General features: G+C 56.5%; 4 protein-coding genes across 4 annotated transcripts; 2 read left to right on the top strand and 2 right to left on the bottom strand.

The window, feature by feature from the left end:
* Positions 1 to 614: 614 nt before the first annotated feature.
* Positions 615 to 1,986, bottom strand: SLS55_008700 (uncharacterized protein; the record flags this gene model as incomplete). Its single annotated transcript, XM_066780107.1, has 3 exons — positions 615 to 845; positions 911 to 1,515; positions 1,809 to 1,986. 3 exons carry the CDS (start codon positions 1,984 to 1,986, stop codon positions 615 to 617), a joined length of 1,014 nt encoding a protein of 337 aa, XP_066629336.1.
* A 2,802-nt stretch (positions 1,987 to 4,788) lies between these two features.
* SLS55_008699 (uncharacterized protein) lies at positions 4,789 to 6,305 on the top strand (the record flags this gene model as incomplete). The annotated part of the gene is made up of 2 exons (XM_066780106.1): positions 4,789 to 5,702; positions 5,777 to 6,305. 2 exons carry the CDS (start codon positions 4,789 to 4,791, stop codon positions 6,303 to 6,305), a joined length of 1,443 nt encoding a protein of 480 aa, XP_066629335.1.
* Positions 6,306 to 7,261: 956 nt separating this feature from the next.
* SLS55_008698 (uncharacterized protein) lies at positions 7,262 to 9,495 on the top strand (the record flags this gene model as incomplete). Its single annotated transcript, XM_066780105.1, has 3 exons — positions 7,262 to 7,832; positions 7,884 to 8,398; positions 8,422 to 9,495. The coding sequence occupies 3 exons, from the start codon at positions 7,262 to 7,264 to the stop codon at positions 9,493 to 9,495; spliced, it is 2,160 nt and encodes a 719-aa protein (XP_066629334.1).
* Positions 9,496 to 10,244: 749 nt separating this feature from the next.
* On the bottom strand, positions 10,245 to 24,311 carry NRPS2 (Non-ribosomal peptide synthetase; the record flags this gene model as incomplete). The annotated part of the gene is made up of 2 exons (XM_066780104.1): positions 10,245 to 23,795; positions 23,850 to 24,311. 2 exons carry the CDS (start codon positions 24,309 to 24,311, stop codon positions 10,245 to 10,247), a joined length of 14,013 nt encoding a protein of 4,670 aa, XP_066629333.1.
* Between the last annotated feature and the right edge of the window lie 534 nt (positions 24,312 to 24,845).

Genomic DNA, 24,845 nt, shown 5'->3' with positions numbered 1-24,845 from the left:
TTTTGCTTCTCTTTTGGCTTGGAAAGGAAATGGCCCTAAAATGCGACAAAAAAAAAAACAATTGATAACTCTGGAATGAATTGAGGACGGATACTTAACCTGAATGTCTACGGATAAGTGATTTGCGCCCTTGCACAATAGAGACCTCGGTAATTGCGGGGTACGTATTCGCGTACGGCAGAACATCAGAACTATTCTGGTCTCTTCTCGCTCAGTGTTATGTAACAAGGGTGTCGTCATGTCTTCTCTAGATCCGCAAAGCACTATCTCAAAGAATTGTAAAATGTCATGTCGTCATCACCACTATAAATGCTTGAGCACAAGCAGAACGTCAATACTTTCCAACCTTTCAAGTGCGATGCTCTCATGTTGTGGCAGTGCTTCAATCGCTGGACCAGAAAACGCGAATGTCTACAGAAGGCGATTGATTTGTTATAGCTTCTTTGGCTAAGTTATTTTTCTCTTGTTCTCGCTGTTAGAAATAAGAAGGAAATAAAAGATATCTACGAGTATGCGCTGACAATATCTACAAGGGTAATAAGATCGCCATTTCACCTCCACATTATGAGCTCGCCCTTTGAATGTTGTTTCATCTCCCTTCTTACTCCCAACAACTACACGTATATATAGCAGAACGGGCCGGCGAGGGTGCTCATGGCATCGCGAATGGTGATGGGATCGGCGGTATAGGCGAGGTCAAGCACATCGTCGAGCGTTGTGTTGGCGCTGGGCGGGCTGTTGTTGAGCGTGTGGGTGCCGCCGACGGCGTAGGTGCGCGCGGCGACATCTTGGTTCTGCCACGTCCACCAGACGCGGTCGATCATTGAGTGATGGAGGTAGAAGATCTTTTTTTGGTGTCGTTATGTTAGTTTGGAGTGCAAAGAAGATGGGAGATGGTATCAACACATACAGGATCACCAGGAGAGGCAAAAAGATCTCCCCCAGGGTCTCCATTGACGCTCATATGGCCGCCAGTGTGTGTACCCATCTTGCCAGATGGGAAGTCGCCCTGCATAACTGTTTGGAAGTCGGCAACATCGTCGTAGGTTTCGATGAGCGAGGAGGTGTTGAGGTCGTTGGTGAAGCGCGACGACACCCAGGGATTGATGTCACGACGCAAACAGCGAGGGTTCAGGCCGAGGCCATCAGCACGTGGGTTGGTCGTTAGGTTGGTGTAGGCGGGGGACACGGGGCCGAGGCGGGTCGTGAAGTTCTTGAACGGGCCCGACGCGACACAGCCGCCGCCATCCGCCGGCGGGACCGTGATATAGGGTGTCGCGGCCGCCGGCACGTACACGGGACTGTGCTCTTGGTACACGCCATCGCCCGACATGGATGTGTCCGAGCCGTCGAAGATGGGCGACTTGCGAGGGTCTTCGGCGTACTGCGGCCAGTTCCAGTACGGCTGCGTGCCCGTGTAGCCACACTCGTTGCGAAGGGCTTGCTCGTACGACCAGGTAAAGTAGCGATGCCACGAGAGGAAGTTACCCTGGTCGTTGTGTTCAGGACTCAGGTCTACGGATGGAGACGGTGCCAATTTTCACTCACCGTTCCATGGATGGTCAGGGTCTGGTTGATGTGGGTTGCCACGAAATCGTCGTAACGGGTCATACATCCCGGGCAGAGCTCATTCGGAGTGATGGAAGGCTTCGTGGATATGCATTGCACTGCTGAGATATACGCCTTCCTCTCCTCTGCAGAGAGCGTGCCCCTGCATTGCTGGTCAGTAATTGTTTACTTCATTTGGGCGGGGGACATCGGCGAGGATACGCACCACTCCCTCCGTACAGCTACGTTCTCGAGCTTACAACTGTTTGAGAAAGAGCCGTTGGCTTGGACATACTGCCCTAGATTTGCTAGAGCCTGCGCGGCCAGCTGGTCGGTCTTGAGCAGGAGCTTGTTCGCGGCGGCCTCCTTCTTCACAATGGCGGCGCCACTAGCAGCGCCCAAGAACGTCACGGCGGCGACGACGTTCTCGAGGCGCATTTTGGCGAGCGGGCCGAAGGTTGGACGACGAATTGGCTTGATAGGAAGTTCGGTAGTGGAAGGTGTGGCAGAGCGGCAGCACCTGTCAATTTATTTGCTACGCCTTCTGTTTTTTGCGCATGCAACTTCAGAGTTCTAGAAGGAGACGAGTGGTCGGCTATGCAAGCGGTGTGGCACAGCGGCGGGTTCGGAGAATTGGTGTCAGCGAGGATGCGGGCGTTAATGCGCAGACAATCTAGCAGAGCGGTGATTGAGTTCGGTAGTGTAGACCTTAAACAGGACACATTTGCGAGGCAGCGCCACCACAGACGGCTCTTGCACGGCAGTTGGTCGTATGATGGCAAGAACCGAGCTGCTTTCCGTCCGTGAAGTACACAGTAGCCCCTCTCGCGCGACACTGGCGGCACCGTTAGACTCGCAGGTGGCGGCGCCGGAGAAAAGCGGCAGCCAGTTAAAGTGGGCTCCGCGCTGATTATCTACGTGTGCCGTGCCGCAATGTAGATGGGGGCCAAATTAAGGGAAAATGGTCCTGGAGGGTGTAGGCACCATTCGCCCGAAGGCTTCACAGTCTGATTGAAGTCGCAGCTGCTGGACAGCGTTTGAATCTCAAACCGTTGTGCGCAGGAAGAACGTTGGATCTGGGGGTTGGTGTGTGGGCCGATTTCCCTAGCACTTGTCAGCGTTCGGGATCGCCTTCATTATTCAAACGACATCACTTCAGGCAGAAAACGCCCCACTCGCTTAATCCGCGCATGGTACATCGCACGCGCGGAAAATGCCAGCTTGCCACTTACTCTGTCAGGCAGGCATTCGGGCTGTACACCTAGATGTAGCCGGGTGGCCAAAGGATCGATCCCATAATGTGGCCATGCTATACGTTCGCCAGGGGGAAATACTGGAATCGGAGCCCTTCTGGCCCATGGCGCGCGACTCACATACATCTTGCTAAACCATTTGGAAGCGATAACGTGGACGTGTTCGTGTTGGCATGGAACTGCAGGTGGAGACATGCGGTTTGGTTTTCCACAATCATATCGTTGCGACACTCTATGGGGAGGGTAGGCGGGATTGTAACCGTTGTTCCGCATCATACCAGCAGGTTCGGCTCCCCTACAGCCGTCTGAGAAGGAAAGCATGTGGAACACCACAATCTCGTACGTAAAGAAGGTCGACGGCGAGCGCGAGGCGCCAGGCCCGTGCTTGAATTGATGCGGGCTCCAAGAAAGGCACAGCAGCGGTGGTGGTGGATCCGGCACGACGGAGCAGCCGAGAGAGCAGGGCAGATCGCTGCCCCTAGTGGAAGGCGAATCGCGTTCATCCAGGCAATAATCATGGCCTGGGGTCTGCGGCCGGTCTCAAGCACGCGCCTCGGACGGCGATCGAGCAACGATCTCCCGCAGTCGATGCGTGCCAACAACACGTCCTGGGCGACGCCGGAGTGTGGGCTGGCGGCTCTCCTGGGCCCGGGCCGACGGCCGGATAGGGACCGAATGAGGAAGCCGACAGCGGCAGCGGCACGGGGGAAGTGGGAATGAGCGAGGGCCTGCAAAAGGCTGAATCGCAAACAGATAGAGGCGGGAGGGCGGGCACGATGAGATGCAGTTGCCGGCCAACGGGGCCTGTGCTCCAGTTTGCAAGCGAGCCGCCGCCCACCCAGCCAATCGCGGCCGCCAGCGCCTCGTACCTGCCCTTCCTTCCCCAGACCCTGCCGCCTGCTTCACGTCGCTGCGCCGCACTGCAACAACATCCTCTAAGCGACAGCACTCGCCCCGTGCTCCCCACTGCTCCATTCTCTAGCGCCGCGACTTCTCTGCCTGGTCCTGCACGCCTCCCGCCGTTGCCACGCTATCTCTTCACGGCGCCCGGTTGCGCAATCCGCCGTCCCTGACCAATCGCTTGCTCTCCTTTGATTGCCCACCAGTTCGACCTGCCGCCTTGTCTTCTCATTAATCTGTGTCTTGCGCGGCCACCGTAGACGTTGCTAACCACCCCGCTGTAATCCCAGACTGCATTGTGTCGCCATTCGAGACATCCGTTTGAGGCGGGTCGCGTCCATGTGAGGGCTCTCTGTCGACTGTCGGGCGCACCATCGCCCTCGTCCAGGCTGCCCATGAGCTTTTCCAACGCTTGTCAGCACCCTCTGGACTGAGCCTTCCAGTACCGGAAGATGAGAGGATTCCCTGGCTTCTTCGGTACTTTTGGGGTGCAACGCTCGATGTGAACCGGTGCAGTACGAGCTTGCCCGGTCTGGCGCCTTTGCGCTGTTTTGGCACCTTCTGGCCCAGATGGTGGATCGGCCGAGAGGACACCACCCTCCTCCCACGCGGTGGCGTGCGTCGGCGGTGCCCCTCCTCTCGCAAAAGAAAGCTGCGTCTGCTCATGCAGCAACTGCGTCTCCGGCCTCTCGCGTTTCAGGCATGGAGGCCACTCAACCCTGCGTCGTCTGCCAGAAGGACGCTTAATCTGCTTCCAGGCTAGCTAGTTTGGTGCGGAAGTCCTTCGCCCGCCATGTCTTGCGACGGACTTGGCTCGCCAGGCACAGGAACGCCATGTGGAAGCCCACCCCCTCTCCTGCAATATCCTGGTCAAGCTATTGCCTTAACATGCAGACCCCCTTCCATATTTTCTGCGGGTCTTTTTGCCGGAGTCTTCCTACGCATGCTCACTCTTTCCCACTAGAGGTCCGCCTTAGATATCTTGGGTCGCTCATTCCACAGCCAACGCACCAACCTCGATCACGCAAACTCCTTCTCTTGGCCAACGGCGGCCAGCCGTACCATATGGGCGTCGGCCATAACCAACATGTCCGTATACTTGAAGCGTCAATCCGGCTCAGATTCAGTCAGTGACGCCGGAGCTCCGAGTTTTCCACCAGGGTACGCGGACTTCAGCGCTGCAGATGAGATTCTCTCCATCACTGGCGTATTCTCCGCCTTGGCGCTGGTGGTGGTCATGATCCGCCTTTATGTGAGGGGGTGGATGTTGAGATTTCTCGGCCCTGACGACTACGTCATGTTGTTTGCCATGGTCAGTATAGGCTTGTCGCACAAGTGGGAGTGCGCTGTTACTAAACCTGTCGTACAGGTGCTAAGCATCATCGTCATGGTCTGCTTTGTTGAAGAGACCAAATACGGATTGGGGAAGCACACTGTAGTCATGCTCTCGGACCCTGTCAGCTCCACGCAATTCTCAAAATGGCTTTACATCCACAGCCTCATCATCATGGTTGCGGTCAGTGCGGTCAAAGTCTCGATCGCACTCTTCCTCATGCGCCTTGCCGAGAGAACACGGAAGGTCAGATTTCTATGGGGGATGATTGGTGAGTTCAGCCCCGAGTGGGGAGACGCTGGACCCGCTAATCATAGTTGCGCAGTCTTCCTTGTCCTGTTTACCGTATCTTGCGCCTGCACGTTGATCTTCCAGTGTTCGCCCATCGCCGCCGCCTGGGACTATTCCCTTCGCATGCCACCCGCGAACTCCAAGTGCTTCTCCATGAGCACTTTCAGGAATATTGGCATGTTCAACAGCATTGTGAACATCGTCACCGACTTTCTTTTTGCATCGCTTCCGGTTCCTTTGATCTGGGAGTTGCAGATCAACATTCGAGCGAAGCTCACATTGGCGTCGATTCTCAGTCTCGGCTTCTTCGCCTCGGCAGCAGCCATAGTCAAATGTGTCATGCAGTGGAACGTGCTGGATGAACCGGATTGGACCGTGTACGTATTCTCCTTTCCAGCCAACATCTCCCATCGCTATATGAAGCGTCGCTGACCACGCCGTTTGCTTGCAGGCACGATTCATTTAATGTGTGGAACTGCATCGAGCTGAACATCGGTATTGTCGCAGCCTGCCTGCCGGCGTTGAAGCCTCTGTTTAACTGGTTCCTTGAGACTGCACGGGCCATCACCAGTTCGGGCGGACGGTCTGGCAACCGCCGCCCAACCGGCTATGCAGGCTATGGCAGCCGCTCCACTACGCTCGGATATATGAAGCAGCAAGACAGCTTCGCCATGGCGAGCCTGTCACGGCCTCGGGGAGACACAGAACTGGGGAAGATGGATCAATACGTCGCACAAGTGTCTGTGGGTGTGAAAGAAGTGGGTAAGAAGGATCCCAGATTGGACACGGGACTCCCTCTGAGTTCGAACGGGAGCAGAGACTCTGGCGGCTCGGTGTCAAAGGCGTCCAAAGAAGGGGAGAAGGATTGGGACTCCGAAGCAAGGAAGACCAGTGGCGACGGTATCCTGACGCACGAAGACGGTGGTTCCAGACCAAGAGGTCACGTCATCCTGCGAACAACGGAAGTACACGTTGGCTGACTCGGCGGCCGAAGTCTGTGGGTGGTTGGTATGTCCTTCTCTGGATTCCTCGATATCCCTTTTTGCATATTCAGCTTGAGTTCCCCCGACCAAAAGCTTCTGTGACCTTGACACTTTCACTTGCGTACTTGTAAGTGACTTACTTACCTTGCACCAGCCTCGTAAAAGTCCAACTTGGTTGGAGGAACACGCGATATCACGCCTTCGTGTTGTGAACTGCTCGGAGGTCGGTACCTCGGACAGTCCGCGCTCCGCACCCCGTGCTGTTGTCTCCCCGACTTCGACCGCCTCTCCAGCGCATGATGCCGCCTCTGGCCCGTTCGCAGTGTGCCGGGGCTCCACGTTGCGGGGGTTTCCGGCCGAAGTCCGGCCATTGGGATGACATGATGTCGATGGTTAATAAAGTTGATGCAGTCAATCGGCGAGGACGGCAGGCTTATAAGCACATGTGCCACTGTGGCTGCCTCCGGAACGAATGTGCGAATGCTCCGGCTTGCCGGGCGTTCCCCAGAGCTCATCGTTCCAACGTTCGAGATCTGCAACCATGCGGGGGCAGGGCGGGGCTCGATTGCCGATGGCCATTCCGACGGACGCTATTGACCATGTTTTGGTCGTCCCTCCGGCCCATCACTACCACTATGACGCACATCATGTGGCTTCGGCCTAGCCCACCCCGAGACGCCAAGCACGCCGCTCCCGACTTGTGAGCAAGCTTCCCCACGCTTTCATGCGCCATCCCTGCTGCGGTCGCGAACACTACCTCGTTGAATCATGTTCCCTGCTTTCGTTTTTACCTTCACCACCCGTCTCGGCCGTCGCTGTCCCGCTGGTGGCGGCTAACCCGTGAGCCTCTGGAGACTGTTTGTGAGCACAATCCACCAAGTTTTCCCTTAAAAAGAGTTGCGTCTCAGAGCTCGTCCAAGCCTCGGGATACCTCACCTCTCGCGCCTGCAACAATGGATTCATTCCCCTCCATCCGCCGTGCAGTAGCAGTCTTTGGCACCTTTGCAGCTTCCGCGCTTGCCGTGCCGTACGAGCAGTACATCCTCGCTCCCTCCAGCCGCACGCTGCACCCGGTCTCAGTATGGAAAGTCAATGGCACTGTTCCTGGCGTGGATAGTGTGACCGGCGACGCCCCGGGCAGCGCGACCTTCACCGATATCTCAGCCGCCACCTTCGACTACGAGAAGAACATTGCCGGCGTCGTGTCGCTGACCGTTGGCGAGGTATCGGACGAGAGCCAGTACATCGGCATCACCTTTTCCGAAAGCTCGCTCTGGATCTCGGGCGAGAGCAGCGATGCCACGGCCGACGCGGGCAACGATGAGACGCTGTGGTTCCAGCCCAAGGAGGCGGGCGTATACACCGTGCCCCGGCAGAATGAGCGCGGTGCATTTCGGTACCTGAGCTTAGTGCACAACACCACGGGCAGCTTGGAGATCACCCAAGTTACGACGCATTACACGGCTATGCCGCACATTGCCGATGATCAACTGAGAAACTATACGGGCTACTTCCACTGCGACGGTAAAGATTGCCTTCACGAACAACTCGACAGCATCGACTAACGTGCAACAGATGAACTGCTGAACCGCGTATGGTATGCGGGTACGTATCGCTACTCGTTGAGCACGCAAAGCTTGGTTGCTCACTGTCACGCAGGCGCATATACCAATCAGATCTGCACCATTGACCCCAAGTACGGCGACGCTCTCATCTACCTCAACCAGATCACTTCGAACATGACTTCGGACGATGTTGGCGACCTGCCGTGGTACGTCAACTACACCATCGCCAATGGCACCTCGGCGCTCGTCGATGGAGCCAAGCGTGATAGGTTGGTCTGGGCTGGCGATATGGCCATTGCCGTGCCTGGTGTTGTCGCCTCGACGAACGACCTTATTTCCGTGCAGAACTCTCTCAACTCGCTTTTCGACATCCAGAACAAGACTTCCGGCCAGCTACCGTATGCCGGTCGGCCCTTCACTTTCAAGCTCTCGCACACCTACCATCTCTACACCATCATTGGTGTAGCAGATTATTTCTTGTACTCGGTAAGGAGAAGATTGTGCTCAAACAAGAACTACGACAATGTAGTGCTAACCAGATATTACAGGGCGACATGGACTATCTGCAGAGCACGTGGTCTGACATCAAGCTGGCTATGAATTTCTCCCTCGGCTTCATCGACTCCAGTGGCATGATGAATGTGACGGCGCCGGACGACTGGCTGCGCTTCGGCATGGGAGGCCACAACATCGAGGCCAACGCCATCCTCTACTACACCATCAACCAGGTCTCCATCCTCGCCTCCGCCCTCAACGAGACCGACCTCCTCACCTCCTGGTCCGCCACCGCCTCGGGCATCAAGGCCGCCGCCAACGACCTGCTCTGGGATGCGTCGGCCGGTCTCTACCGCGACAACGAGACGACGACGCTCCACCCGCAAGACGGCAACGCCTGGGCCGTCGTTGCCAATCTCACACTCAACAGCACGCAATCCGCGCAAATCTCGACCAATCTGGCCGGTCGGTGGACCGAGTACGGCGCGCCCGCGCCCGAGGCCGCCGACGCCATCTCGCCCTTCATCAGCGGCTTTGAGCTGCAGGCGCACGTCGCGGCAGGGAATGCATCTGCCGCACTGGCGCTGACGCGGCTGCAGTGGGGCTTCATGCTCGACGACCCACGCATGACCAACAGCACCTTCATCGAGGGGTACAGCACCACCGGCGAGCTGCACTACGCGCCCTACAACAATGACCCGCGCATCAGCCATGCCCACGGCTGGGCCACCGGCCCCACCAGCACCCTCACCTTCCGCATCGCCGGGATGCAGCTCGTGAGCGCCGGCGGCGAGACGTGGCGCGTCGAGCCAAGCTTTGCCGATTTAACACACGTGGAAGCCGGGTTCGTGACGGGGTTAGGCACGTTCAGCACCAATAACACGAGGGATGCGGAGACGGGGGAGTATAAAATCGTTTTCGAGACGCCTAAGGCGACGAGCGGTGCGGTGAGCGTGGAGTATCCCGAATGTGGCGGTACCCTGACGGTGAAGCCTGAAGGCGGTGCGGAGGAGGATACGGTGACGAAGGAGGTCGAAAAGAAAGAGGGTAGGGATTTGACTGAGAGGGTGGAAGTGGACGGACTGATTGGCGGGAAGTGGACGGTCGAGTTTACGTGCTCCTCATGAGTAAAAGAGAGAAGGGATAGGGGGAACAGTCTCTCATTGGATGTGAATATACCGGTTCCTAATGATAATGGAATCGCAAAGTAAACAACCTCGTCATAACATTGCTTGCTACATTTGCATCCCGATATATTCTTCCACTGCCTCTACAGGCAGTATGCAGTGCATCGCGAGCGGTAGTCTATACTCAGAACGAAGTGTCCGGACTTTCAGGTCCTCCGAGGAAGCACTCGAGCTGTTTCGCCGAATTCACTCATTGATGCTTTACATGTTCCAACTGTCCTCATCCAAGCCTTGCCTTCGGGCTCACTCTTATGCTTTCCGTTCAACGAGCTTCTGCTTCATGATGGTCCTCTACACAATTCTTTGCGGAGGCGAGACTTTTTGCGGAACGTATCCATTGTGTATATGGAAGCACTGGTCGAATATGTTTCCGATGAGAATAACGTGCTGCATTTTTTGGTTACAGACAGCTTGATTAGTGGAAGCGCAGGTACGATGCGTTGATGCCGGGAGGCACCGACAACATTTGACATTCAAGTATGAACAGAAGGCTAACACAACATTGAAACGTAAATCAGTCGGAGGAACTCTCTATACAGGAAAAGAAGAAAAAAGGCAGCCATGTCCATCTCTTCCCTGCTGCAACCCTATAGAAAAAAAAAAGTCTAACCTGTCTAAAATTACAGATCTAAGAAACACCCTATATCCACAACCTCTGCTCTCACGTCAACGTCTACACATCACAATCTTCAAGCCCTCGCCTCCAAAGCTCTTACCACCTCCCCAATCTCTCTCTCAAACACCGCTACAAACGCTCTCACACCCTCCTCCCCCATCAACCTTCCATCGCACCTGACACCAAACTTGATCCCATCGCCCTCTCTGTCAGGGCCCACGTCCACAAACAGCTGTCCCTCTTGCACCCAGCTGTAATCTAACCCCTCCACTGCTGTCTCACCTTCAATCACCCTACTTGCCGAGAAGTCCGTCGGCACGCCGACCAGCAGCGGCTCCAGCAGCTTCTCCTCGCCGCCAAACTCCTTCCCGACGACATCGTCATGCCACAGCAAGTTCAAGCTGGCGTTGAACGGCATTTTCGCATCTCCTCCTCCATTCACCCACGCCGCCACATCCCTCAGCCTGCTCTGCTCGAACGGCATCCGCGCCGCCAGCTTCCCGAGCAGCTCGTCGACAACCTCGCGCACGTCTCGTTCGCGCACGTCGCGCACCCCGAGCGGCAGCAGGTTGACCGTCGGCCCACTGACGGCCTCGATGCGGTCGAACGAGGCGCCGCGGCCGAGCTGGAAGAAGCCGAAGGTGGGAGAGACCGATGCTGTGGCCGCTGCCAACGCGCGCGCGAACGCGAGCAGCACAAGCGTGTGCAGCTGCCTGCCGGCCGTCTTGGCGACCTTTTCGGCAGAGCGGAGCGAGAGCGTGGTGCTCGAGGCCATGACGAAAGTTTGAGAGCGGTCATTGTCGTCGATGATACTGTCGCTGGCAATAGCCGACGGAATGACCGTGGGCGAGCAGCCGTCCAGGTGTTGACGCCAGAATGTGCGCTGGTCGACAGCCGCAAGTGAGCGCTGCGTGAAGGCGATCATATCTGTGAATGGGGGCGGAGCGGGCCCTGGCGACTTGCCTGAGTATAGGTCGAGCAGGTCGGTTATCAAGCGAGACATGGTCCACGCGTCGTAAGTGGTATGGTGCATGGTAATCAGGAGAGCGTCTGCGCGGAGTCCAGTCTCATTGCTGCTGCGAACAACGTGCAGGCGGACCGGAGGTGTGAAAAGGTCAGATGGCGTATGAGAGATGCGCTTGACGGTGGTCTTGACGGTTTCCTCCAGCTCGCCGGTGACCTCTTCAACGGTGAATGTGCCGGAAGCGATCTTCGAAGGCTTGAGCACAACTTGTACGGGCTGATCAGGTCTTGCGGCGGCGAAGGCTGTGCGCAGGATGGAATGTCTTTCTTGGAGGGCATGCCAGGCCTGGCTGAGCCTCTCAGTATCGAGACGCGTGGTAGCCCTGAAAGTCCAGGTCGGCTCGTACAGCGTACGGCCAGAGGCCAGCCAGCTGGCGATGTGGTAGTCTTGGCCGGCAAGAGCAGGCAGGATACTCTCAACATCGTCTTCGGTGACGTTGAGCTTGGTAAGCACGGCAGTCTCTTCTTCGGGCTCAAGGATGGGTGCAAGCTTCTCAGCGGGGGCAGTGCTCTCCTGAACGCTGTTTATGGAGGCGATAGCCCTACAGATACGACCAAGGGTCACGCCTGCGATGATGTCGGCCACACCGATACGGAATCCTGCTTTGCGGCACTGGGATGCTACCTGGATGGCAGCAATCGAATCCAGACCGATGGAGAAGATGTTCGTAGATAGGTCGATGCTCTCGACAGGAACGTTGACAACGCAGGACATGGCACCGCGTACAGTCTCAGCATAGCGCTGGACCGCCGGATCATCCCAAGTAATTACATTCTCCTCTTCAGCTGCAGACTCGAGTGGCAGGTTGCGCAGCTCCGGGGGATACGCAGTGACATAGCGGCCAGGGTGCTCGACAATGTCTTGCACGGCGGCCCGGAAGGTGGTCAGGAAGGCGTCGAGGCGATCTTTTCCAAGACGCGAATAAGCGCGGGCAACCAGAGTGTGGTCGCTGTGCTCGACCTCGAAGTTCATCTTGTACTCGGACGGCACGGATACTTCCTCGGTCTCGTAGGGCTGCCAGATGCTCTGCGAGTTCTCAATAGCGCTCGAGCTCACCTTTTGAAATACGAACAGACTGTCTGTAAGCGTTGCACCGGTGGTGTTGGCGGTCTGGCGCCAGCGATTCTGGACGTCGGCGAAGGAAGCATGCTGGAATTCGATGCCGTCAATTGTCATTTGCTGCAGCTGTTGCAGAAGGCTTTCGTTCGAAGACAGGGGATTAGCCAGGCGCACGCGGTACGGTACGGTGTTGAAGGTGGGTCCAATGATAGAGTCGGCGTTCTCCAGCTCCAGGTTTCTGCCTGCCAACACCATGCCGAAGGCGACATCTCGACGCTGGACGAGACTGCTGAGAGCCTTGGCGAAGGCCAGGAGCGTGACATTTTGGACACTGAAACCCTTGTCCCGGAGTCCTGAGACGTCCGCGATATTGATGCTGGCCAGCGTCATCTGCTCGGACTTGGTCTCTTTCTCGGTGAGCGGTATGCCGATGCTCCTGTATCCCTCGAGCCTGTTGGTCCAGAAATCTACAGCGGTTTTCTGGTTGGCAGTAATGATCTTTGCCGCCTGGTGGAATGGAGCAGAAGGAGTGACATCCTTGCCGAAGTAGTTGTCGGTAAGTTGTTGGAAGAGGATGGGTACGGACAAGCCGTCATATAGCGCGTGGTGCATTGATGCTGAGAAGACAATTGAGCTGCCATCCGAGAAAATGGTTACCTTGACCGGCGGCTCGTTGAACTGGCTTTCATCGTGGAAAGCCGTGGTGTGTTGGAGATTCTGCAGCGCCGCGTCCATGTCAGATGTTGACACCTCCTTCCACTGGGGAACAAGGTTCTCATGGACTACTGCAGTCCACTCGGTATCTAGGCGGTGGAATGAAGTCCTGAGGACGTCGACTTGCCGGACGCTTTTCTCCCACGCCTGCTTGAATCTAGCGAGATTCACATCGGGGGCCAGACGAAGCGTATGATGGTGAACGTAGAGACGTCCATCAAGACCCAGCGTCTGAGTCAGCATTCCAACCTGCAGAGGAGTGCAGCGATAAACAGCCTCGATGCTGTCGCCCTCCCTCAACTTTGCTGAGGCAGGGATCTCGAGCTCAGGCTGGCGAACCTCGAACACGGAATCTTGTCTGCCACCTCTGGCCTCAGCAGTGGCGTGAGCGGTCTCTGGCTTGAAGTGGAAACAAAGTGCACCGACGCAGCTGTTGCGCATGACGTCTGCCGATGAGAGGTTGTAATCGTGTTCACGGAGCTTCCTGGCAAAGCGGATAGCAGTGATGGAATCAATGCCGATGTGCAAGAACGACGTGTTCTTGTTGACACTATCGGGCGGAACCTGGGCGAAGTCTGCGACGAGCTGCCTGACGTTCTTCTCTTCCTCAGACCAGGTAGCCTCGTCCCAAGTAGCCGCCTTCTTGTTAACTGCTTCACCGGAGGGAGTCTCCACAGAGATTCCCAGGTCAGCAAGCGGAAGCGCATCGCCGTTGAGCACGGTATCGACGAGCATCTCAATCCTCTCAAGCATCTCTTCTGCCTTCGCATCGCCGCCGAAGGCCGCCGTGCAGCCAATGGCCATGTTCAGCTTGTCGTTCTGGTAGTCAGACTGGACCTCGACGGCAAGCGATGAATCCATTGGCATGTCGCTTTCAATCTCCTCCCACAGATTGAAATCGATGCTTTGCTCGGGGGCACGAGTGAAGGAAAACAGGGTGTCGTACAGCGGCCGGTCAGCGCCGACCCAGACTTGAATGTCACGGGCAGAACTGTGTTGGTGCTCCAGGCTTTCGTAACTCAGCTTCTGGAAGGTGGCGAACACATCCTGCAGGGTAGCGCCAAACTTAGGCAGGTTGACGCGCTGCGGAATGGTCGTGATACAGGGTGCTAGGATCCGGTCGACACCTCCGACTGGTACGGCGCGGCCGGAAAGGACGGCGCCGAAGATGATGTCGTTCGTGCCCATCATCTGAGCCAGAGCTGTGCCGAATGCGGCTTGCAAGACGGCGGCGATGGTAAGTCTCTGCCGAGAAGCAGCGGCTTCGATGGAGGCCAGGCTAGCACTAAAGGTGCGGTCCTTGATCGTGACTAGGGCGCTTTGGTCCACGCTCTCCGATGCGACGAGTCGCGTCTGTTGCCAATTCTCGAGCAAACCGGACCAGTGCTCCTTCGCACTCTCCTTGTCGCGAGAAGCGATGTACTCGACAAGGGAACCGGGGCTCTCTCTGGGGTCCGGAGCGGAGTCATGGTATCTCTTGTGAACCTCTTCAAAGAGCATACCCAGCGTTTCACCATCGTAGAGCGCATGGTGAATGGAGACTAAAAGGGCAGTGCGCTGACCGCCTCTCGAGACGGCGAAATTGAATCGAACCGGCGGCTTGGTGGCTAGATTCTGAATAATGTCCTGGCGAATTCTGGGGTAGAGCTGCGACAGAACGGTCTGGGCCGGGGTGTCGTCCTCTGCCCTTGCGGAACCCCATGTGATCTTACCAGCATCCGGATTCAGTACTATCTGGCGGAAGTGATCGCCAGAAAACCAGAAGCATGTGCGTAGGATGTCATTCACGGCCACCGTCGTCTCCCACGCGCGGCAGAATTTTTCAATGTCGACGCCGCCGGCGATCTGCAGCATGACATGATTGACATAGAAGGATGTGCTGTCGTCACCGGAGTCGGCTGATCGAGCAACCATGATTTCCTGGAGGGGAAGACAAGGCCGAACTGCTTGGACGAGGTTGGAGGGAACAGGTGGCGCCGGCTCATTGCGGTAGTCAGTCTCGACCTGTGCGAGCTGTTGCTGGACCTGTTCAAGAGAAATGCCTCCAGCTTGTTGCCTGTCCTTGTGGGGCAACGTCGCGAGCTGCTCGATAGTGGGGTGGGTCAGGACGTTGGCAACACTGCATTCGTATCCAATCTCCTTTAACTTCATAAACAGGCTGATGGCACTGAGACTGTCGATGCCAAGCTCGAATATGGACGTGTCGGGGCGTATCTCGCGTGACTCGTCGGCAATGAGAACCTTGAGGATGCTTGAAATGGTCTCTTCTTCTATCGTGAGAGGCCTATTACTGACCGCAGGTGCACCAACAGGCTTGTGGCTACCAGCCATGAGCTTGGCAATGGGGATGGATGAGAATAGAGCGCTGAGAAGTTTGGTATCCGCCTTGGCCGAGGTTGCAGTCAACGGGATCACGTTGACTGGGATGAATAGATCCGGCACCATGTGCGCCGGGAGGATCTTCTGGCAGTTCGGGCGGACGCTTGCGTTGATGGCCTCGAATTGCTCATCGATGAACCTGCATCCCTCTTTCTTCTCCTTTGCGACCTTGATATCCTTCTCGTTGGCGAGGAAAGCGACCAACTGGGGACGGGAGAGCTCCTTGTGCTTTAGCAGAAGCGTGGCAACGTTGGCAGGGTCAGAGGAAGAAACTCTGACCCCCTCGGAGATCTCGCCCAACTCAACACGCTGACCTCTGATTTTGACTTGATCGTCCTTACGGCCCAGGAACTCTATACTGTTGTCCGGCATCAGACGAACAATGTCACCGGTTCTGTACATGCGCTTGCCGTCAAAGTCTTCCACAAAGCCTGCTGCATCGGGGCGGTTGAGGTAGCCGTTCGCAACCAGACTACCAGTGAAACAAAGCTCGCCGGGCATCATGCGCTTGACGTATGTAGTGGTTCCAGGCCGGAAGAGGTGGCCAACGGAATCTCCCAGCGGACTTCCAATATTCTTCGGGTCGGAATTGGGCCAGAGACGGCCAGAGCAGCAACCAACAGTCACTTCGGTTGGGCCGTAAGCATTGATGAGGCCGACACGCTCGTGGCCACCCCAAAGCTTCCTCGTCTTTTCAGTCATCTTCTCACCACCGACACCGAGGAAGACGAGCTCAGGAGCGTCATCGGGAGTCAGGCCGGTCTGGTCAAGAAGCGACGGAACAAAACTGGCGTGAGTGATTTTTAGGTTTCTGAGCGCACCTGCCAGGTCATCGAGCAGGAGAGTGCGGCGGGCAGTGATGGCAGTCAGACCGTGTCTCCAAGAGAGGAACATCTCTCCGATGTGGACATCGAAGGCTCTGCTGGCGAGGTTGAGGTACTTCCCGGTACCGGCCAGGGCCTTGGTGGCGGGAACGACGTCGCAGATGAACTCGGACTGGGCGTCCATGAATGAGGCGAGGTTCTGCCTGCTTACGAGAACTCCCTTCGGCTTGCCCGTAGACCCAGAAGTGTACAAGACGTAAGCATTGGCATGGGGATCGTAGGTAACAGGCACAGTCTGGCCATCATAGGTATTGAGCTCTTCTTGGAAGCCGGTCGTCTCGATGTCAACGACCCTGCAAGCTTGTTCGTCAAACTCCGGGGAAACCTCGAAGAGGTCCGCAGTGGTAAACAGCAAAGACGCGTTGCTGTCCTGGCAAAGGAACATCTTGCGTTCTAGGGGCAGGCTCTCTTCCAGAGGAAGGTAGGTCTGGCCAGACTTGAAGACACCGTAAATAATACCGAAGGCCTCAAGTGTACGGGGCAGGCAGATCGCTACGCTCCCAATGCCGCTTCCATGCTTTTTGATGTAGGTGGCCACACGGTTGGCGTATGTGTCGAGTTCCCCGTACGTCCATGAGACAGACTTGGCCTCTGGCCAGATTTGTGTGGCAATCTCGACAGCCATCCAGTCAGGGTTCTCCTTCGCGAAGTGATCAACCCACCAAGTGGGATCGACCTTGGAAGGGCAGAGAGTGTCGGGGCGGGGCTTAGTGACAGATTTCAAGTCGTCCGGAAAGAAGTTCGTGAGGTCTGCGACCTCGATCTCTGGGTGGCTAATCATGGCCGACAGCAATGCGTCCACTTGGCGGACGAAAAGAGTCTGGTGCTGTTCGCTCATGATATGATTGGCTGCGGAGAAGGAAAAAGTGATGTCCTCACCAATCTGCCACACGTTGAAAGCCATTGCATGCTCAACATTGAGCACAAGGTCTTCTGCCTTGGTCCAAGGGTATTGTATGGGAGCATCAAAGACCTCACCGTCAGGGTGGAAAACGAAGACAGCCGGGTAGAGAGGCTGATCAACAGGGCGCTGAAGGATCTTCCTTACAGTACCGGGCCTGACGTGACGATGGTCCCAAGTGTCGCGCGAGATCCTGTTTTGCTCGGATATGAGCTCTTTGCCAGTGCCTCTAGCACGGAAGGGGACGGGGACAACGGAGATGAGCGGGGCAATAGCCGTCTCCAATCTGGAATCCACGATGCGGTCGGAAAGAACCTCGGCGAATATCATGTCCGGAGATTCAAAGAACTCAGCCAAGCTGAACCCCCAAGCAGCACGGATCACGGCTGCGATGGAGCTTGCCCCAAGACGGCGAGTTGCCTCCTGCAGCTCCTTCTTTGAGAGCGAGGACACATGGTCGGTCGTGCGCATTCCGGCGGAACTGGCATCGTTGCCTATCTTGGGCCCTGATCCCTCGGAAATGTCGCTCGTAATCCCCTGGAGTTCCTTCTCCCAGAAGCCCTCCGTAGCCTGCGCCTCGGCATCCGTGCTTGCAATGGCGAGAGCCTCGAGAAGTTGGCAGCGAGGCCTCGTAGCATTGGCATTGTATTTAGCACCAAGCTCGGCAATCATGAAGCCCAGAGAGGGGCCATCATGGAGGGAATGATGGATGCTCATGACCATGGTTCGTGCTTGAGCATGCTCTAGAATGTTCACAGCCCATGGAGGATTTCTGAAGACTGAGCCCTGGTGGCGCTGGGCGGTCTGCACAGAGACCTCCCTAGCAGTTTCCATCAACCTTTCCTTCTCAACGGACCGAACGGCCCAATTGACACGCGCTTCTTCGTAGACGACTTGCAAAAATATGGAATTCGCATTGGGTGCGGTTTCAGACTTCGGTAGAGCGGCCCTGGGAACGAAACCAGCACGCAAAGATTCGGACTCCTGAGTGAGCTGTAGCCATGCATCTTTGAGGCGCTCGAGGTCGATGCTGGCATCAAGGTTGAAGAAGTGGTTGCTCCAATACGATTGCGGATTCTGCATGGATTCACCAAGCAAGCTTTCTTGTAGCACGCTCGCAGGAGCGACCTTGAAGCCGTCGTGGCCCAAATAAGCTGCAACGGGAGAAGCCCAAGCATTGTGGAAGTCTTTCATCTTCTGTGTCAAAGTGAGACGGGCCTGCTTCTGGCCAGTGAAGGAACCAATGTCGGAGACAGTCTTGCAGCGCAGGACATCGAGGACAGAAAGAGAGCCTTGTGCAGCATTCATCTTGGCAGCAAGTCGGATAGCGCCAATCGAGTCAATGCCCAAAGCAGCCAGAGTGCTGTTCGGCTTGATGGCTTCCTTGGGAGCACCGGTTACTTGAGCCAGCACATTGACCAGGACGGGGTTGGCCTCCCGCCATTCGGAATCCAAAACATTTTCCACAGCCTCCTTGACGTGGGTTCCTTCATGATCGTAGAAAATCCGCTTCAGCGCATGACGATCGACCTTCGCAGAAGGCGTGCGTGGAAGATTTGGCAGAACGATGAAGAAGTCCGGAATCATGTGGCCCGGCAGCAGCCTGCCCGCGTTGTCCTCCGCTACCTTGACGATAGCAGCGTCTTCACCCTCGCTGCTGCCGAAGCCTGGGACAGCCAAGAAGGCAACGACGACTTTACCAGACCTCTGCTGCGACGCTAGGTACAGGACCTCGGTCTGCTGCACAGCGGGGTGGCTGGCGCGGAGGAAGTATGCGATCTCGCTCAGCTCCACACGCTGACCCGCAATCTTGACGAGATCGTCGTCTCTGCCCACGAAATCGATGGAACCGTCGCCAAGTTGCCTGACTAGGTCGCCGGTGAGGTAGACGGTGCGCTGTAGGCTCTCGCACCAGATGAACTTCTCATTCGACTTGTCGGCATCCTTCCAATACCCGTAGGATAACTGGTCACCGCCCAACGCCAGCTCACCAATCGCGTTCCGCATGACAGCGCGGCCGTCCTGAAGGACGTACGCACCAACAGACGGAAGCGGAACGCCAACGTTGGAGCTCTTCACTTGGCTGTGGCCGTCCGGACCGAATTGCTCGACGGTTGAGACAACGGCGGCCTCGGCAGGACCGTAGGTATTGTAGGCGCGCATGTTGCTACCCCAGTCATCTGCAACAGGCTGGGTGAGCTTCTCGCCGATCATAGTAATCACCTCCATGGTTTCAAGGCTATCGCGGGAGATGGCGCTGGCGAAAGCGGGAGTCAGGTGCGCATGAGTAGCCTTGGAATGGTTGGCAAGCTGGACGAAGGAGCCAAGCATAAGCTCCTTCGGCGCTGATACGACTGTTCCACCCATCCTCCAGATCTCAAACAGATCCTCAACAAACACATCAAATGTGTACTGGGAGAACTGCAGGCCGCGAACGGTGCCAGTCCGGGTGTCTGATGGAAGGACTTCACAGAGGGCGCGCATTGCCGAGGCCGCAGCCTTGTGGCTGATCGGGACACCCTTGGGAGGACCGGTTGTACCACTCGTAAAGATCAGGTATGCCAGATCCTGGGGCTCGGGGGTAGGCAGGACAACCGCGGTATTCTTTTCGCCGTCCGGCAAAGGGACAGCGATATTCAGAGTCTCAACGTCGGCCGGAATAGCGGCGGCGTCAATGTCAGCCGTTCCATGAGCCAGGATAACGAGAGAAGCATCAGCACGGGTAATAAGGTCGTGCTGGCGCTTTGGAGGGAATTCAGGGTGGATGGGGCACCACGCAGCGCCAGCCTTCAAGATACCCAAGATAGCCACGTACAGCTCTGGGCACTTCTCCATACATATTGGGACAACACGGTCTGCAAGAGAGCCGAGTGTAGCGACAAGGTAGCGGGCTAGAGCGTCAGCCTTCTCGTTGAGCTCAGCAAATGTCCACTGGACTCGCTTCGCTTCCGGGTCAAAGCCGTAGAAGAAGTCGAGCGCCAGCTTATTTGGAAACTCATGAGCAAGCTTCTCGAATGGATTGTGCAGTAGCAGGACCTCCTCGGTAGTGTCTTTCTTGCCGGTCTCAGGGAATGCCGAAAGAAGCTGCGCCCTGCCAGCGAAGCGGCCATCCAGGAATGCTTTATCGGGACCCTCCAGGATGAAAGCAATGGCGTCGTCGAGTTGTGCCAGCATGGTATGCGCAGCAACATCGTCGAGATGTTTGTGCTCATAAGTGGCCTTGAGTAAGAGCTGGCCATTCTCGGTGGGCCAGATTTCAAGCATCACGGCAAAGTCGTTGCCCATTGGTGGGTACTCAATGGACTTCCACAGGTCGCTTCCGGCAGCACCACCAGGAAAGTTCTGGAACGCAAGCAAGGTATCATAATGCAGGTGACCCTCCGAGGTAACGAGGGAACTGAGCGGCGTGTGAAGGTGCTGAATAGCCTCGGTGTTTTGGAGGGTGAGACGTTTGGCGATTTCCTTGACGGGCATATCAGGGTTCACAGACACGCGGATGGGAACAGTGACGAAGGTTGGGCCGAGACAATCTGTAGTATCCCGACTGTACCTGTCCGACACAACGCTACCGAAGACAACATCGGTCTTGGAGCCAGTATAGCCGAATAGTATCATGGACCAGGCCGCCTGGAGTACCGCAAGGGATGAGATCTGAGATGCCTTCGAAGCACTCTGCAAGTCGTTCATAGTGATCCCGGACAGCACGGTGGAAACACGGGGACCTCTGGACAGATAACGGGGCTGTAAGCGGGAGAGGGCAGGGAACGTAGTCGGTCCACAGCCTTCCAGCTTCTGAAGCCAATACTTCTTCGCGCCTTCTCGGTCTGCGCGGAAGTGGCGCTCAACGACCACATCGATATGCGTCCTGTCGGCAACCTCACGGCCGAAGAAACGGTCCTCCACATCCTGAACCAGCAGCTGCAGGGATCCGCCATCGAATATTGCATGGAACAAGCTAAGGACGACTCCGGCGCGGTTGGGTGATTGTACAATGGCGAGGTTCAAGGGTGGCCGATCCAGAACGATAGAGGACTCAGCCTCCCCCAACGCCTTGTGAACAAGGGCAGAAAACTCGTCGTCTGATTCGCAACGGTACGTCCTTGCCACAACGCGGCCTCGAGGGCACGATGCACTGAAGACACATTGAGCGAATGGCGCCAAGTCGTCATCCACGGAAACGAAGGCCGTTCTGAACGCATCTCCGCTGTGCAGAGCTTCCACCCAAGCGGCGTGGACAGCGTTAAGGTCGTGATCATTGGAGACCTCGTACACCGAGTGGTTGATGTAGTGCTTGGCGTCTTGTCCAGTAGGATCGATCAGACTACGCAAGAAACTTGCAAGCATACCGGATTGGGTTGATGTGGTGGGAAGAATCTTTTCAAAAGCTTCAGTCGGTACGTCAAGAGACTTGGCACATTTCTCTTCGTGTTTGTGTTGGAAATCCGCTGCGGTCGTGCGCCAGGCAATAGCAGAAGGATCAGGAGTGCCGGCTCCTTGCCTTGCTTCTGCTGTCTTCATGTACTTCATGACCAAATCTTGAAAAGTACGGCAAGTGACGACGTCGCCAACGGTCAGCCCCTGCAGTCCCAGCTCGCGGGCTCTCTGCAGGAACCGCATTGCCCGTAGACTGTCGAATCCGTACGACAGCAGCTCCGCGGAGGGAGAAATGTCATCGATTAGGATTTCCGTGACATCTGCAATTCCGGTGAAGACAACCTGCCTGATACCTTCGTCTAGACCGATGTTTTCGCTCATAGATCTGTCAGCCGGCACAGGTGCTGCTACAGTCGACCACAACTCCTCAACCAGATTACCCAGCGAGCGGCGGTCGATCTTGCCGGACCGGGAGCGAGGAATCTCTTGTACGAAGAAATACTTAGACGGCCGCATATGGGGTTGAAGCCACTTGTCGGCTGCTGCTTGACAGGACTTGACCAGACGCTTTTGGTCAGTATCAGCATGTGGGAGGATACAGGCAACCACCTGTTCACTGCCGTGGCCACCACCAACTGGCTTATGCGCCACAACAACGGCCTCCTTGACGCCATCCAACTTCTCGACAACAGCCTCAATATCGCCGAGTTCGACACGCCTTCCACTCAACTTGACCTGATCGGTGGTCAGACGACCAAGGTACTCGATGGTGAGGCTGCCATCCCTGTCTTCGACAACCCTGGCGCGGTCACCAGTACGATACAGTCTGCCGTACTGCTCGCTCTCGAGAAAGGCCTTCGCAGTCTCCTCAGGTCGATTCAGATATCCTGCGGACACCTGCGGACCACCGATAACCAGCTCACCGGGGAAGCCCAGAGGCATGACGACAGCATCCTTCTCTGCAGCATCGATGACGAACATGGCGCAGGTGGGGAGTGGCTTGCCTATGATAGAACCTCTATCGTGGACGGAGAAATTCGATACCAGAGTGCAGTTGATAGAGCCCTCAGTCGGACCGTAAGCGTTGAGCAGGCCCTCGGGCGAGGTGGCAGTGCTAGTCCCGTGGCGTTCAATGCGAGCCGGGGAGTCGGAAGAGAAGTTTTCGATGACCCTACGATTGACGGCTTCGCCCATGACCCAGAGGTCCTTCAAGGTTGGTACTCTCTGTGGGTTCAGGATAGCTGCCATGCTCGGCGTTGCCATCATAACTGTTGCACCGAGTTCCGTGATGGTAGCCTCGGGATCTGTCAAACTTGTCTGACGCTCAGCGGAGCACAATGTGTGGCCGGTGGAAAACGTGACGAAGATCTCCATGACGGAGGGGTCAAAGGTGGGTGCTGCGAACTGGAACCAACGTGCAGGGTTGGAAGTGGACCGAGCAGAAAGGTAAAGAGAATGCGAAGCAATCGAGCATGTTGCAGCGTGGTGAGTTATCTTGACTCCCTTCGGCCGTCCAGTGGAACCGCTGGTGTACATGACATAGGCAAGATCATCCTCATCGATTGAAGGAAGGAGTCCATGGTCGATCGACGGCCTGCCAATGGAACGCCATTCATCGATAAACTCAGTTGCATCGATCCAAGTGAAGGCGTCGTCGAGGGCATCGGATAATGCTCCTTCCTTGGGGCCGCGACCCAGAAGGAGCGATGCCTCAACATCTTGGAAGACGTAAAGTAGTTGGTCCACTGGAGCTTCTGGGGAAACGGGACAGAAGGCACACCCAGATTTGATAGTAGCAAGCCAGCAAACATACAATTCGGCTGACGAGGAAATAACGGCTGGGACGATCGACTGCCTGCCGCCCGTACGAATTGTGGATCTTATGCGAGCGGCCAGCGCATCGGTGAGCCTGTCCAGCTCGGAATAGGTGAAAATGTCATGGACTGCAGGCGAATCGGAAGGACGAGATTTCAGGAAGTCCAAGGCTGGCCGGTTAGGATGGTCCTTTGCTCGCCGTCTGAAGGCGGCGTGGAGCAAAGCTGGACCGGTTTCGTAGTGGCCGTGGCTTTGGTCTTCAAAGAGACGCGGCGGCTGGGAAAGAGAAGGGTAGTTGAGTTTTGACCGGAAAGACGGCTGTCTATTCTTTGCTGGCGCAATGTAGGATCTTGAGGTCAAGTAGTCGACGACAAAATTGAGCAGAGATTGACCAACGGTAGAGGACATCAGACGTTTGTAGTAATGAGTGCTAAGCTGGATTCTAGATCCGAGCTCCACCCGCAAAACGAATGGCTGCAACAAATGTCAGTTTGAGTGAGTCACGTCTAATTGCGGAATGGAACACACCTTGGCGGAGAAGCTTGCCGTCTGTCCGTTCTCAAGGACATCGACGGAGAAGTCGGTCTGGGCATCACCGTAGGAGTGCTGGAACCCCGGGTATGTGGTGACAAGGCATGATCTGGTGCGCTGAGCAGCCTCGTATTCAACGGTAGCCGTGGCAACACCGAATCTCTCCGGAGCGTGCTCGACAGAACTGGAGACAGCGGGAGGCAAAGAGTAGTGGAAGACTACGTCGTCCTCGCCGGTGAAAGCTGCTATGAGACGCGCAGCGGCCTCGAGGACAACATCTACGGTCAAGTCGACGGAGCCGCGGGCGAGGGTTGCTTTGTTCCAAGCAAGTTCCGCAGGCTTGTTGTCATGGTGCAGTTCCGCAGTGCCTGTCAGGCCGTTGCTGATCCCGGCTTGCCCGGCTGACAAGGGCTGGCGATGCAGCGTATCGAGGGCGGGAAAGCTCGTGGAGAACGACATGGATGCAGATCCAATTGCTGCAGAGGCTGCGGGCAGAGGTGCAGCGCTCCAGGTAAAGGCCGACGAAGTGGGATTTGATAAGATTCTGGGCGCGTGGTCACATAGAAGGCGGGATATAATCAAATACAATGGCCATGCACTCTAGGGGGAAAAAATCTGGAGAAGCTCGGCAAGGCTGGGCTGAACACGAGCCTCCGTCTTGCCGCAGCTGGGTTGCATCTCCGTCACTTGGCTGGGCCGATGTCGCGCTGCGACGAGCGATGGACGTGTGGGAGCTCGGCGGCCTGGTGACCGTCCCGGGCGTCCATCGCGACTCTTGGTATCGACCCGCACCATTTGCCGTCAATGCGGGCTGGTGTCATGACGCCTGCTCGCCGGAGCTGCTGGCCCGAGGCGTGTCCAGAAGCGGTGCTAGCTGGTCGCGGGAGCCGGCTGGCCTGGGCGTGTGTGGGAGCACGGAGAGCGAAGGATTGGAGGAGATGCCGTCTCCACGCAGAAGCCGAAATTGTTTGGGTGCGTGGTGTGGCAGCGGCA

The sequence above is a fragment of the Diplodia seriata genome (genome assembly GCF_021436955.1).
Source record: "Diplodia seriata strain FDS-637 chromosome Unknown scaffold_9, whole genome shotgun sequence".
Taxonomy (NCBI): Eukaryota; Fungi; Ascomycota; class Dothideomycetes; order Botryosphaeriales; family Botryosphaeriaceae; genus Diplodia; species Diplodia seriata.
Note: the sequence above shows the minus strand (reverse complement) of the source record. Positions and strands in the feature narration are given on the sequence as shown.